Source organism: Cebus imitator, unplaced genomic scaffold (assembly GCF_001604975.1).
Source record: "Cebus imitator isolate Cc_AM_T3 unplaced genomic scaffold, Cebus_imitator-1.0 Scaffold218, whole genome shotgun sequence".
Lineage (NCBI taxonomy): Eukaryota > Metazoa > Chordata > Mammalia > Primates > Cebidae > Cebus > Cebus imitator.
The window spans coordinates 2,670,164-2,683,883 of record NW_016107533.1 but is presented as its reverse complement, the minus strand read 5'-3'; the positions used below and the strand labels follow the sequence as shown (position 1 = coordinate 2,683,883).

The 13,720-nt window shown below is 46.0% G+C and overlaps 2 protein-coding genes across 2 annotated transcripts in view; one reads left to right on the top strand and one right to left on the bottom strand.

Annotated features, from left to right (window-relative positions):
• The first annotated feature begins 4,639 nt into the window (after window positions 1-4,639).
• FNBP4 (formin binding protein 4) overlaps window positions 4,640-13,720 on the top strand; it is a 53,623-nt gene continuing 44,542 nt past the window's right edge. Inside the window, exons 1-2 of the mRNA XM_037746029.1 lie at window positions 4,640-5,031; window positions 6,690-6,782. Of these exons, the coding sequence (XP_037601957.1) occupies window positions 4,803-5,031; window positions 6,690-6,782 (322 nt within the window). The 5' untranslated portion in view covers window positions 4,640-4,802. The remainder of the gene's footprint in view (window positions 5,032-6,689; window positions 6,783-13,720) is intronic.
• The window catches only part of LOC108318398 (cyclin-dependent kinases regulatory subunit 1-like), a 2,424-nt gene continuing 931 nt past the window's right edge, over window positions 12,228-13,720 (bottom strand). Inside the window, exon 2 of the mRNA XM_037746027.1 lies at window positions 12,228-12,946. Coding sequence (XP_037601955.1) covers window positions 12,696-12,946 — 251 coding nt within the window. The 3' untranslated portion in view covers window positions 12,228-12,695. The remainder of the gene's footprint in view (window positions 12,947-13,720) is intronic.

The following is a 13,720-nucleotide window of genomic DNA, read 5'->3' as shown; positions in this document are numbered from 1 at the left end:
GAGACGGGGTTTCACCATGTTGACCAGGATGGTCTCGATCTCTTGACCTTGTGATCCACCCGCCTCGGCCTCCCAAAGTGCTGGGATTACAGGCTTGAGCCACCGCGCCCGGCCTTCATTTTTTTTTAAATAGAGATGGAGTCTTGCTATGTTGCCCAGGCTGGTCTTGAAATCCTGGGCTCAAGTGATCCTCCCACCTCAGCCTCCCAAAGTGCTGAGATTACAGGCATGAGCCATCATGCCCAGCTAAACAACTTCATTTTAATTTAATGATAGGGAATGCTAGCGTGAGTAACTCCATTTTAGTATGGCCTATTGGGGGCCTAGTACAGGAGCTCAGTCCAAAACAATGGCCTCCTATAAATTTTTATTATTTATTTATTTTTTGAGACAGAATTTTGCTCTTGTCGCCCAGGCTGGAGTGCAATGACGCGACCTCAGCTCACTGCAACCTCTGCCTCCTGGGTTCAAGTGAGTCTCCTGCCTCAGCCTCCTGAGTAACTGAGATTACAGGCATGTGCCATCACATACAGCTAACTTTTGTATTTTTTTTTTTATTATACTTTGGGCTCTGGGGTACATGTGCACATCCTGCATCCTGCAGGATTGTTGCATAGGTACATACATGCCATGGTGGTTTGCTGTCTCCATCCCCTGCCCCCGTAATTTTTGTATTTTTAGTAGAGACAGGGTTTCACCATGTAAGTCAGGTTGGTCTTGAACTCCTGACCTCAGGTGATCCACCCACCTCAGCCTCCCAAAGTGCTGGGATTACAGGCATGAGCCACGGCGCCCGGCGTTGCCTCCTGTAAATATTATTGAACAACTGACTGCGCTAATCATTTCACTACATATTATGTACATTAAATCATCACATTATATACTTTAAATATATAAAACTTTTTATCAATTATGCCTCAATAAAACTAGAAGAAAAAGCCAATGGTTATCAACTCTGGCTAAGCATTAGAATAACCTAAGGAGCTTTTTTAAAAAAGGAAGCTGGGTGCAGTGGCTCACAACTGTAAGTCCAACACCTTGGGAGGTCTGGGAAACAAAACAAGGCTTTGTCTTTACTTAAAAAATAAACTGGCAGCCAGGCATGGTAGCTCACAACAATCCTATGGATACTGGTACTCATGCATTTTGTGGTTGTAGAAACAAGTTTAGGGATGTTAAGAAACTTGTCTAGGCCTTCACATCTGACAGGTGTGAAGAAGTTTTCAATCCATATATTTGGCTTCAAAGTCCCCACACAAAACTCCGTATTTTACTGCCTCTCTCCTCAATAAATAAATCAGAAAATTGCTAACAGCTTTAAAACAGCAAATTCTTAGGCCAGGTGTGGTGGCTTATGCCTGTAAACCAAACACTTTGGGTTACAAAGGTGGGCGGATCACCTGAGGTCAGGAGTTCAAGACCAGCCTGACCAACATGGTAAAAGCCCGTCTTAAAAAAACAAAACAAACAAACAAAAAAAACCAGTGAATTCTTGGGGCCGGGCACAGTGGCTCCTGCCTGTAATCCTAGCACTATGCGTGGCCGAGGCAGGCGGATCACCTAAGGTCAGGAATTTGAGACCAGCCTGGCCAACGTGGCAAAACCCCATCTCTTAAAAATACAAAAATTAGCCAATAATCTCAGCTATTCCGGGGGCTGAGGCAGGAGAATCGCTTGGACCTGGGAGGCGGAGGTTGCAGCGAGCTGAGATCGCACTACTGCACTCCAACCTGGGTAAAAGAGTGAAACTCCATCTCAAAAACAAAACAAAACAAAACAAAACCCCCAGCAAATTCTTTCCTGCTTCTACCTTTCAAATTTTCAGAAATCTGTATAATCTCAGGACATCCTAATCCAGAAACTCTTCCCATAGGTAGGAAAAAGAACGAAGTCTTGCTCCTTGTTTCAAGTTTGTATATATTCACTCAAAAACATTTGCTGAGTGCTTCTATGTTCCAGAAAGTATATTTCATATACACGGAACAAAACAGACAAGCAGCTGCTCCAGTGGCTTTTGCATTCGACCACCAATTTGAGAGTATATCTGTAAACTGGGGCTAATAGTAGCTACCCTATATGATTGTTGTGAGAATCAAATGCAGGCCAGGGACAGTGGCTCACATCTGTAATCCCAAAACTTTTAGAGGCCAAGGCAGGAGGATCACTTGAGGCCAGAAATTTGAGACCAAGCCTGAGCAATACAATGAGATCCCATCTCTACAAAAAAATGAAATAATTAGTCAGCTGCGGTGGCTAACACCTGTAATTCCAGCACTCTGGGAGGCCAAGGTGGTTGGATCACCTGAGGCCAGGAGTTCGAGATCAGCCTGGACAACATTGTGGAACCCTGGCTCTACTAAAAATACAAAAAATTAGCTGGGCATGGTGGTGGATGCCTGTAATCTCAGCTACTCAGGAGGCTGAGGCAGGAGAATCTCTTGAACCTGGGAGGTGGTACTAAAAGTACAAAAATTAGTGGGGGTGGTGGCAAGCACCTGTAGTCCCAGCTACTTGGGAGGCTGAGGTGGGAGAATTGCTGGAACCTGCGAGGTGGAGGTTGCAGTGAGCCAAGATCACACCACTGCACTCCAACCTGGGTGACTCTGTATAAAAAACAAAAATTAAAAAATTAGCCAGGCATGGTGGCACACACCTGTAGTCCTAGATACAATGTAAGCTGAGGCAAGAGGATGGCTTGAGCTCAGGAGTTCAAGGCTGCAGTGAGGTATAATCATGTACTCCAACATGGACTCCACGTCCGGACAGCAAGACACTTTTTTTTTTTTTTTTTTTTTTTTTTTGAGACGGAGTTTCGCTCTTGTTACCCAGGCTGGAGTGCAATGGCGCGATCTCGGCTCACCGCAACCTCCGCCTCCTGGGTTCAAGCAATTCTCCTGTCTCAGCCTCCTGAGTAGCTGGGTACAGGCACGCACCACCATGCCCATTTTATTTTTTTTTGTAGCTTTAGTAGAGACGGGGTTTCACCATGTTGACCAGGATGGTCTCTATCTCTTGACCTTGTGATCCACCCACCTCGGCCTCCCGAAGTGCTGGGATTACAGGCTTGAGCCACCGCGCCCGGCCTACAGCAAGACACTTTTAAAATAAAATTAGAAGGCCGGGCGCGGTGGCTCACGCCTGTAATCCCACCACTTTCGGGAGGCCAAGGCGGGCAGATCACGAGGTCAAGAAATCGAGACCATCCCGGCCAAGATGGTGAAACCCCCTCTCTACTAAAAATACAAAAACTAGCCGGGCGTGGAGGTGCGTGCCGGTAATCCCAGCTACTCGGAAGGCTGAGGCAGGAGGATCGCTTGAACCCAGGAGGCGGACGTTGCAGTGAGCCGAGATTGCACCACTGCACTCCAACCTGGCGACAGAGCGAGACTCAGTCTCAAAATATATATATAAATAATAAATAAATAAATAAAATTAGAAATAATCATTTTGAAAGAGAATCAAATGCTTCGTGTAAAGCGCTTAGTGACTGACACATAGAGTTCAATAAGTAGATTTTTTAGTGGAAACTGAGCTGCTGCGGATATAAATACCACACGCATTCCTTAGTTTAGAGGGGAGACAGATGTCAATAGGATGCCAAGTGCCAGGGAGGGGCTGAGCAGGAGAGGTCACGCCTGCTCTGCGCCTGCACTGCGCCTCAGAGGATGACTTTCATCAGGTGATGCAGTAATTACTCCAGCCAGTGCAAAAGAAAGGTGAGGGAGGTGATGCTCCAAGTGGCTGGCTCCAGAGGTAGAGGAGACGGAGAGATGGGAGTGTTAAAGCAAGAGTTCATTAAAACAGGCTCACGATAGTAGTGGGATAAGACTGGTAAAGTTCCTGTATTCCATCCCAACAATTTTGGGCTTTTTCCTTTTAAGTAGTAGACTGTCTCGTGATTTTTCCCAGCTAATAAGAGAGAAAATATGAGACATCTATTTGTGTGCTCTAAGAAATTACAAAAGCGTAAAACAGCCACTGTCCTAATGTTCAATGCTATACGCACAGTAAGTCACGATAATCAGGGCGAAACTTGGGGAAGGGCCCGGAAAGCAGCCCACCTTTTTTTTTTTTGAGACAGTCTCACTCTGTCGCCCATGCTGAAGTGCAGTGGCGATCTCGGCTCGCTGCAACCTCTGCCGCCCGGGTTCAAGCGATTCTCGTGCCTCAGCCTCCCGGGTAGCTGGGATTACAGGCGCCTGCCACCGCGCCCGGCTAATTTTTTTGTATTTTTAGTAGAGTCGGGGTTTCGACATCTTGGCCAGGCTGGTCTCAAACTACTGACCTCGTGATCCATCCGCCTCGGCCCCGCCTCCCAAAGTGGTGGGATTACAGGCGTGAGTCACTGCGCCCGGCCTAGCAGAGCACCTTTCTAGAAGACAAATAACACAGAACGCTTGGCCGAGAATAGCCACAAGATGGAGGACAAGAGAGTAAAGAAAACACTCAGGGAAAGCGCATGGGTGGAACCCGACGGAAGTGGGGTAGTTATTCTAATTCAGGCCCTTCCGCACTATTGGCTGGACTCACCCTTTTTCCTTTTCCATTGGCCACCGGTCCCTTCCCTGGGTCAAAACAGCCAATCGCCTAGCGCCATGGGTAAGCCCGCCCTTTCTCCCGGTGAGGCGGAGCCAGAAGAGCTGAGGTGCGGGAGGCGCTTGCGCGAGCGCGCGCTTCGCCGGTTGAAAGCGGATCGGGGCAGGAGGCGGTGTCGCGGTGTATGAATATTGATTACGCGTCGCAGCGCCCTGCGCCCGCCCCTCTCGGCCGCCCGACGCTCGCAGCTCGCGCTTGGGCTCGCGATGGGGAAGAAGTCCCGGGCGGTACCCGGCCGCAGGCCTATCCTGCAGCTCTCTCCGCCGGGTCCTCGAGGTAGCACGCCGGGCCGGGACCCGGAGCCGGAACCGGACCCTGAGCCAGACTCGACGGCAGCGGCCCCCAGCCAGCCCGCCCCGGCGGCGGCGGCGACGACCACCACCACCTCGGTGACTGCCGCCGCAGCCCCGGACGACTCGTCTTCAGAAGGCAAGGGTGCGCGGGGGGCCCCGGTACTCGAGCTCAGGGCTTGCGGCCTAGGCTCCTCAGGACGCCTGTCCAGACCTGGCGAGGGAGGCGGGCGAGGTCGGCTTCCGAGGCCTGCCTGCTGCGGGCCTGCCTGCTGCGGGCCTGCGGGCGGGGCGATCGTGGGCTCCGGGCCGCAGAAGGACCAGGCCGGGCTCTGCGCTCTCGGCTGGGGCCTACCCTGAGGCGCCATCTCTGGTGCGGGGGTTGCCTCGGGAACATTTGAAATGCGACCGAGGCTCGGGCGCCCTGAGTCTCCCAAACGCCGCGGGTCGTTTTTGGGTTACGCAGAGGGTTGATGTGAGGATGAGTTTCCGCGTGCGCGGCCTGTGACTGTGGACCAGGCTTTTCCACACGTCATCTGCCTCCTTTCGGTTTTGTTGAAACGGAGACAAAGACGTTTAGAAGTTCTTTTTAATGTGCCAGCCAATAAGTATCCCCATACTAGCAAAAGTCCTGGAGAAATGGAGCTCGTGGGTTCCCAAGTATTTGTGTGGTTCTCACCGGAGTGGTCTTGGATTAGAAGTGACTGCGGGGCTAGAGATCACTGATGCTGAGTCGTTAGTTGCAAAAAATCCGCAATAGCAGTTTGGCGTTTCTTGTACAGGTCCTATCGTAGCCTGGAGAATACTTACTGTTTTTGTGTGTATTTATGAGTATTGCAGATTTAACTTTTTGAGAGTTTTGTTTTTTTGAGATAAGGTCTCGCTCTGTCGCCCAAGCTGGAGTGCAGTGGCGCGATCTCGGGCTCACTGCAACCTGTACCTCCGGGTTCAAGTGATCCTCCCGCCTCAGCCTCCTGGGTAGCTGACACTACAGGACCCTGCCACCACGCCCAGCTAATTTTTGTATTTTCAGTAGAGACGTGGTTTCTTCATGTTGCCTGGGCTGGTCTCCAAATCCAGGGCTCAAGCGATCGTTATAAGCGAGAGCCACCGCCCGGCCATGCATATATATTAATTTTTTTCACTATGATCAGAGTCTTCTCTTGATGTTGAAGTTTCTAGGCAGATGAAGGACTGCAGGGCGTGGTGGCTCACACCTGTAATCCCAGCACTTTGGGAGGCCGAGATAGGCGGATCACTCGATATCAGGAGTTTGACCAGCCTGGGAACAAGAGTGAAACTCTGTCTCAAAAAAAAAAAAAAAAAAAGTTCCAGCTCTGCGTGTTTATCATCTCCCAATTATTTGGGTCAGCGAAATGTCCTTATTTTTTATTTTTATTTTTTGAGATGGAGTCTCCCTCTGTGGCCAAGGCTGGAGTGTTTGTAACCTCCACCTCCTGGGCTCAAGCAGTCCTCCTAGCTCAGTCTCCGAGTAGCTGGGATTAAAGGCAAGCGCCACCACGCCCGCCTGATTTTTCTTTTTTTTTTTTGGCATTTTTAATAGAGATGGGGTTCAACATGTTGGCCAGGCTGGTCTTGAACTCCTGACCTGAAGTTATCCACCGACCTCTACCTCCCAAAGTGCTGGGATTACAGGTGTGAGCCCTGCCAAAATATAGTTTTTTAAAAAATTGATGAAATCTAGACTCGAAAGGTTAAATCAAAGGTTGATTTGTCACCTCTAATGTTTTCTCTGGTCCGGAGTCTGACTGCCTTTTTTTTTTTTTTCTTTTTTACATCCAGATGAACAGGAAGTGGTGGTGGAGGTTCCTAGAGTTGTTCAGAATCCTCCAAAACCAGTCATGACCACCAGACCCACAGCCGTTAAAGCAACAGGTATGCTTTTGTTTTATTTCTTACATTTTTTCTCACGTCTTTCATTAAATTCAAACTGGGTTTACGTAGAATATTCTGTTGACTGCTTTAGTGTTGTTCACATTATTACTCCCAAAAGCATGATTGAAGATTTATTTGTTTGTGACAGAATGTTGAGGGATACACGCTTTGACCAGTGCAAAATTTGTTGTTTCTCTGTACCCAAAATGTTTTTTACTAGTTTTTTTTTCCTGATGCTATTTTACAACTAGTTTTCTGGTCCTCCCACTAGCTTGGTGTTCATTAGGCCTGCCAAGTACTATTCCTTTTCTAACACGCTGGCTTGATTGGTTGCCTAACAAATGTTGGTGGATCTGAAATTGATCTTAATAAGTATTTTCAACTACAAAGGCATACTGTAGTTGCAACAGTGGTTTTGTAGACAAACTTGGGTTTAATTAATCACTCTGGCATTCACACTTAGACTTTGGGGCAGTTATTAATTGGTTTGAACTTGATTCATCTGTAGAATGGATCTTTTATCTCTGAGATATTTCCAGATGTATATAAAGTTCTGACATAGTGCCAAGGATGTTAATTTCCTCTATATATCTTGGAAGAGTAAAATATGTTTTAATATTAAATACTCTATAATTGGTAATAATTTCTTTTCAGTTCAGAATACTTTGTGTAATTATTATTATTATTTTTTTTTTTGAGTCAGAAGTTTGCTCTTGTTACCCAGGCTTGAGTGCAATGGCGTGATCTCAGCTTACTCCAACCTCCGCCTCCTGGGTTCAAATGACTCTCCTGCCTCAGCTTCCTGAGTAGCTGGGATTACAGGCATGCACCACCATGCCTGGCTAATTTTTTTTGTATTTTTAGTAGAGACAGGGTTTCTCCATGTTGATCAGGCTGGTCTTGAATTCCCAACCTCAGGGGATCCGCTTGCCTCAGTCTCCCAAAGTGCTGGGATTACAGGCATGAGCCACCGTGCCCCGTTATTTTTTGTGCTGTTTGATACTTAAAATGATAGATGCTTATATTCCTCTCTCCACCATTTGCCACTAAAAAAAAAACCAAACACCCCATTGTGGGTTAGAAAGCTAAAATTTGGTTGTGAGAGAAGTTTCAGAACTACATTACAGCATTTTGTATTTGCAAAATATATATGTTATTTCATTTGAGACTAAACACTTATTTAAAATACATAGAATTTAACCAGGAGTGGTGGTATATGCCTGTAATCCCTGCACTTCAGGAGGCCAAGGCAGGTGGATCACTTGAGTTCAGGAGTTCAAGACCAGCCTGACCAACATGGTGAAACACCGTTTCTACTAAAAATACAAAAATTAGCCAGACCTGGTGGCGCACGCCTGTAATTGTAGCTACTCAGGAGGCTGAGACACAAGAACCCAGGAGGCAGAGGTTGCAGTGAACCGAGGTCACACCACTGTACTCCAGCTTGGATGACAGTGAGAACCTGTCTTAAATAAATACATAAAATAAAATATAAATTTAAGTGTTTTTAGGAGAAACTTCATTGATTACTCCTGTGGTTTGAATATCCCCTCAAGATGTAAACACCTTCCATTAGGCCCCCACTTTCCAACACTGTTGCATTGGGGATTAAATTTCCAAAACATCCTTTTTTTTTAAAGTTAAAAAAATTTTTTCCCCAAAACATCCTTTTTAGGGGTACATTCAAGTCATAAGAGGTATTTTAGTTTATTATTTTTTTGAGACAAAGTCTTGCTCTGTTGCCCAGGCTGGAGTGCAGTGACACGATCTTGGCTTACTGCAGCCTCTGCCTCCCGGATTCCAGCGATTCTCCTGCCTCAGCCTCCCAAGTAGCTGGGATTATAGGCGCATGCTACATACCCGGCTAATTTTCGTATTTTCAGTAGAGACAGGGTTTCACCATGTTGGCCAGGTTGGTCTTGAATTCCTGACCTCAGATGATCTGCCTGCCTTGGCCTCCCAAAGTGCTGGGGTTACAGGTGTGAGCCACGGTGCCCAGCCAAGAGTTATATACTTAAGAAATAATTTGCTGCTTGATACAGCTAGCTGATACAGAAATTGTGTGGCCCCATCCTTCAAAGGTAAGTAAGAATGTTGAGGTTTGACGGGTCATCATCCCTCTCAAAAAAAGACTGCTAAAGACTATGGCTCTGAAGAATGACCGTGGTTTCTCAGGCTTGTAAGTAGCAACAGACTTTTTTTTTTTTTTTTTTTTTTTGAGATGGAATTTTGATCTTGTTGCCGAGGCTGGAGTGCAGCTGCGTGATCTTGGCTCACTGCAACCTCCGCCTCCTGGGCTGAAGTGATTCTCCTGCCTCAGCCTCTTGAGTAGCTGGGATTACAGGTGCACACGTGCTACCACGCCCAACGAATTTATATATACATTTTACATATGAATATATATACATACACCCATATACATATAAAGTATATATTATATACAAAATGCATAAATATACATATGTATATATATTTTTAAAGAGATGGGGCCTTGCTCTGTTGCACAGGCTGGAGTGCAGAGGCACGATCTTGGCTCATTGCAACCTCTGCGTCCCCGGTTCTAGTAATTCTTGTGCCTCAGCCTCCCTAGTAGCTGGGACCATAGGTGCACGCTGCCACCACCTGGTGAATTTTTTTTGTATTTTAGTAGAGACAGGGTTTCATCCTGTTGCCCAGGCTGGTCTCAAACTCCTAAACTCAGGCAATCCACCCTCCTTGGCCTCCCAAAGTGCTAGGATTACAGGTGTGAACCACCACGCCTGGCTATTTTTATATTTTTAGTAGAGACAGGGTTTCGCCATGTTGGCCAGGGTGGTCTTGAACTCCTGACCTCAAGTGATCAACCTGCCTCAGACTCCCAAAGTGCTGTGATTACTGGTGTGAGTCACCACGCCTGGCCTGCAACACATCTTAGTAGTAATCAAGAACTTGTTCTTACAACTCAGGGTTGAAGTGATCTTCCCACCTTGGCCTCCCAGAGTGCTGGGATTACAGGCAGAAGCCACTATGCCCAACCCAGGAACATAGTTTTTTTTTTTTTTGAGACAGAGTTTCGCTCTTGTTACCCGGGCTGGAGTGCAATGGCGCGATCTCGGCTCACTGCAGCCTCCGCCTCCTGGGTTCAAGCAATTCTCCTGCCTTAGCCTCCTGAGGAGCTGGGATTAGAGGCATGTGCCACCATGCCCAGCTAATTTTTTTTTTATTTGTAACAGAGACGGGGTTTCTCCAGGTTGATCGGGCTGGTCTTGAACTCCCGACCTCAGGTAATCTGCCTGCCTCGGCCTCCGAAAGTGCTGGGATTACCGGCGTGAGCCACTGCGCCTGGCCAATTAGGAGGGACAGGGTTTCACCATGTTGGCCAGGATGGTCTGGATCTCCTGACCCTGTGATCTGCCATCCCCTGTGATCTGCCATCCCCAGCCTCCCAGAGTGCTGCGATTACAGGTGTGAGCCACTGCACCCAGCCAGGAATGTCCATGTAAATATCTTTCTTGCCAGTTTAAAATACTATTTTGTGGCCAGGTGAGGTGGCTCACACCTGTATTTTGTGGTTAGGCAAAGTGGTCCACACCTGCAGTGTCAGCACTTTGGGAGGCTGAGCTCAGGAGTTCAAGGCCAAGCTGGGCAACAGAACGAAATCTTGTCTGTACTTAAAAAAAAAAAAGCCAAATGTGGTGGCATAGACCTGTATTCCTAGCTATATGAGCAGAAGAATGGCTTGTGCCTAGGATTTTGAGACCAGCCTGGACAGCATGGCAAAACCTCTCTACAAAAGTTAGCCTGGCATGGTGGTGTGCATCTGTAGTACCAGCTACTCAGGAGTCTGACTCAAGTGGGAGGATGGGTTGAGCTCAGGAGGTTGAGGCTGCAGTGAGCTGTGATCACACCATTTCACTCGTGCCAGACAGAGTGATACCCTATCTCAGAAAAAAGAATAATTTTCTCTAACAATTTGAGAGGTCAAGGCAAGAGGATCACATGAGGATAAGAGTTTGAGACCAGCCTGGGCAACAGGAGATTCCATCTCTGCAAAAAATAAAAAAAAAATTAGCTAGGAATGGTAGGTTGTGCCTCTAGTAATCCACTCAGGGTGCTGAGGGAACAGGATCACTTGAGGCCATGAGTTTGAGACTACAGTGATCCACTGCTTCAAGCCTGGGCCATAGAGCAAGACCCTGTCTCTTAACATGCACACATATAAACATAAATAAATCAAACTTTAGAAATTGATATTTAGAAGCTGTGCGAGGTAGCTCACGCCTGTAATCCCAGCACTTTGGGAGGCCGAGGTGGGCAGATCACTTGAGGCCAGGAGTTCAAGAGCAGCCAGGCCAACATGGTGAAACTCCATCTCTACCAAAAATGCAAAAATGAGCAGGGTGTGGTGGTGCACACCTGTAATCCTAGCCACTCGGGAGGAAGAGGCAGGAAAATCGCTTGAATCCTGGAGGTGGAGGTTGGAGTGAGTCAAGATCGTGCCACTGCACTCCAGCCTGGGCAACAGAGTGAGACTCCATCTAAAAAAAAAAAAAAAAGAAACTGCTATTTAAGAACTTACCTGCATACTACATACAAGATGAAAAAAATGAAGGCAGGAATTATGATACTAAAGCATTGAATGTGAACTCTTACATGACCAATGGAACAATTTATGTTTACCTTTAGGTGACCTTTGAGTTTATGTATGGGATGTATGACACGAAAAACTAATTTTATTTTCTGATAAATCTGTTCATTTACCAAATTTTTAGTGAGAGCATAGAATTTGTGAGCACTGTGAAATTTAGTATAATAGCTGAAAAGTCTAGCTAGAATTTAACATTTTATGTATTTATAATTAAATAATATATAGAGAGAGGTACATATGCTTAGTTAATTGTAATCTTACCACAGGTGATCCAAAAGGAAATGACATAGCAGCATTACAGAGGCCATCCCTGACACCACTTGAGTTTAAGGAAGACATTAATAATTGGTTTTAGCCATGTCGAGCCCCATTTTTAATTCATGCCACTTCCTGTTTCAGGAATAATCATTGATTAAAAGCTTTTCTTTTCTTTTTTTTTTTTTTAAAGATGGNCCATGTTGACCAGGATGGTCTCGATCTCTTGACCTTGTGATCCACCCACCTCGGCCTCCCAAAGTGCTGGGATTACAGGCTTGAGCCACCGCGCCCGGCCCATATTTATATTTTTTAACATATATTTTATATTTATATTTAGAGAAAAGGTCTTTCTATGGTACACAGGCTGGAGTAGCTGGGATTACAGGCGCCTGCCACAATGCCCCGCTTTTTTTTTTTTTTTTTTAAGATAAGACGGGGTTTCACCATGTTGGTCAGGCTGGTCTTGAACTCCCGGCCTCAGGTGATCCACCCGCCTTGGCCTCCAAAGTGCTTGGATTACTGGTGTGAGCCACCATGCCCGGCCTTTTTTTTTTTTTTTAAGATTATAAAAACTTCCTCTTTAATCAAGGTTTATAACATGAACAGATTTCTTGAATAAAATGGAAAGTTTCCAGTACAATGAAACATAAATCCACAAGTCACCATACATCGAACACCCAGCAGAAAAAAACAAAAACAAGTTTATACGATCCCTGTAACAGCCATGATCTTAATCTCAGATGCTTCCTCCATCTGCCAAGTGTGCTCTGGATACACAGCACACTGTGGCTTCTGGGGTCACACTCAGCTGAGGCTGTGAGTCCACACAGCACTCATCAGGCTGGGCTATGGTGGTGGTGGCTCTACTTAAGAAGCAAAGCAGTTACCAGCACATTCACACAGTGTATTGAACATCTTTTAAATATCAAAGTGAAAAACAAGAAGGCAACACAATAATGTCATCAGAAAGATGTTAGGAAGTAAGGACAGTTGTGTAAAGCTTGAGGCTGAAAAGTGGCTTGCCAGCTTCATTTCTTCGTCTTCTTGGGTAGTGGGTGCCGGAACAGTAAGATGGGACGTTCTGGTTCATGGATCATGTAATGGACCCAACCCTCACTCTGTTTAACACCAAGATTCTTCCATTCAGATTCAGACATCAAATGGGTCTTAGGGACTAGCTTGGCTATGTCCTTGGGCAGCATAACATGCCGATACTCAAACTCCTCATTGTCATATTTGTCCGAATAGTAAATTTGTTTGTGCGACGTGATTGCTCCGTCTGCTAGCCTTCAGCCCTGCGCCGCCAACCTCCAAGCAACTCCCAGCAGCTTCTTTTTTTTTTTTTTTTTTTTGAGACGGAGTTTTGCTTATTGCCCAGGCTGGAGTGCAATGGCACAACCTCGGCTCACTGCAGCCTCCACCTCCCAGATTCAAGCGATTCTTCTGCCTCGGCTTCCTGAGTAGCTGGGACTCAGGCATGCGCCACCATGCCTGGCTAATTTTTTGTATTTTTAGCAGAGATGGGGTTTCTCCATGTTGGTCAGGTTGGTCTTGAACTCCTGACCTTAGGTGATCTGCCCGCCTTGGCCTCCCAAAGTGCTGGGATTGGGAATGTGATCCACCACATCCTACTGCAAGACTTTGTTTTTAACTTTGAAAGTCTTTGTTTTTCTTTTTTTTAAATTTGTTTTGTTTTGTAGAATCTTTTTGTTTCAACTGTTACACTGTAATTTGCTTACTTTGAGGTAAACACTTTAATCACTAAATTCAAAAATCAGGATATACTATGTACTATTTGGGAAGAGAGAGTGAGATTGAATAATTGAAATAACTATGAATTACTTTTCTTATTCTCTTGATCTTTTTGTTGTTATTTTTTGGAGACATGGTTAGTCTCACTTTGTCACCCTGATCGGAGTGCAGTGGAGATGTTCCTGCTCAGTGTAGCCTCAACCTTCTAGGCTCAAGCTATTCTCCCACCTCAGCCCCACGCCCAACTAATTTTTTTTTCTTCTTCTTCCTCTTCTTCTTCTTTTTTTTTTTTTTTTTTTTT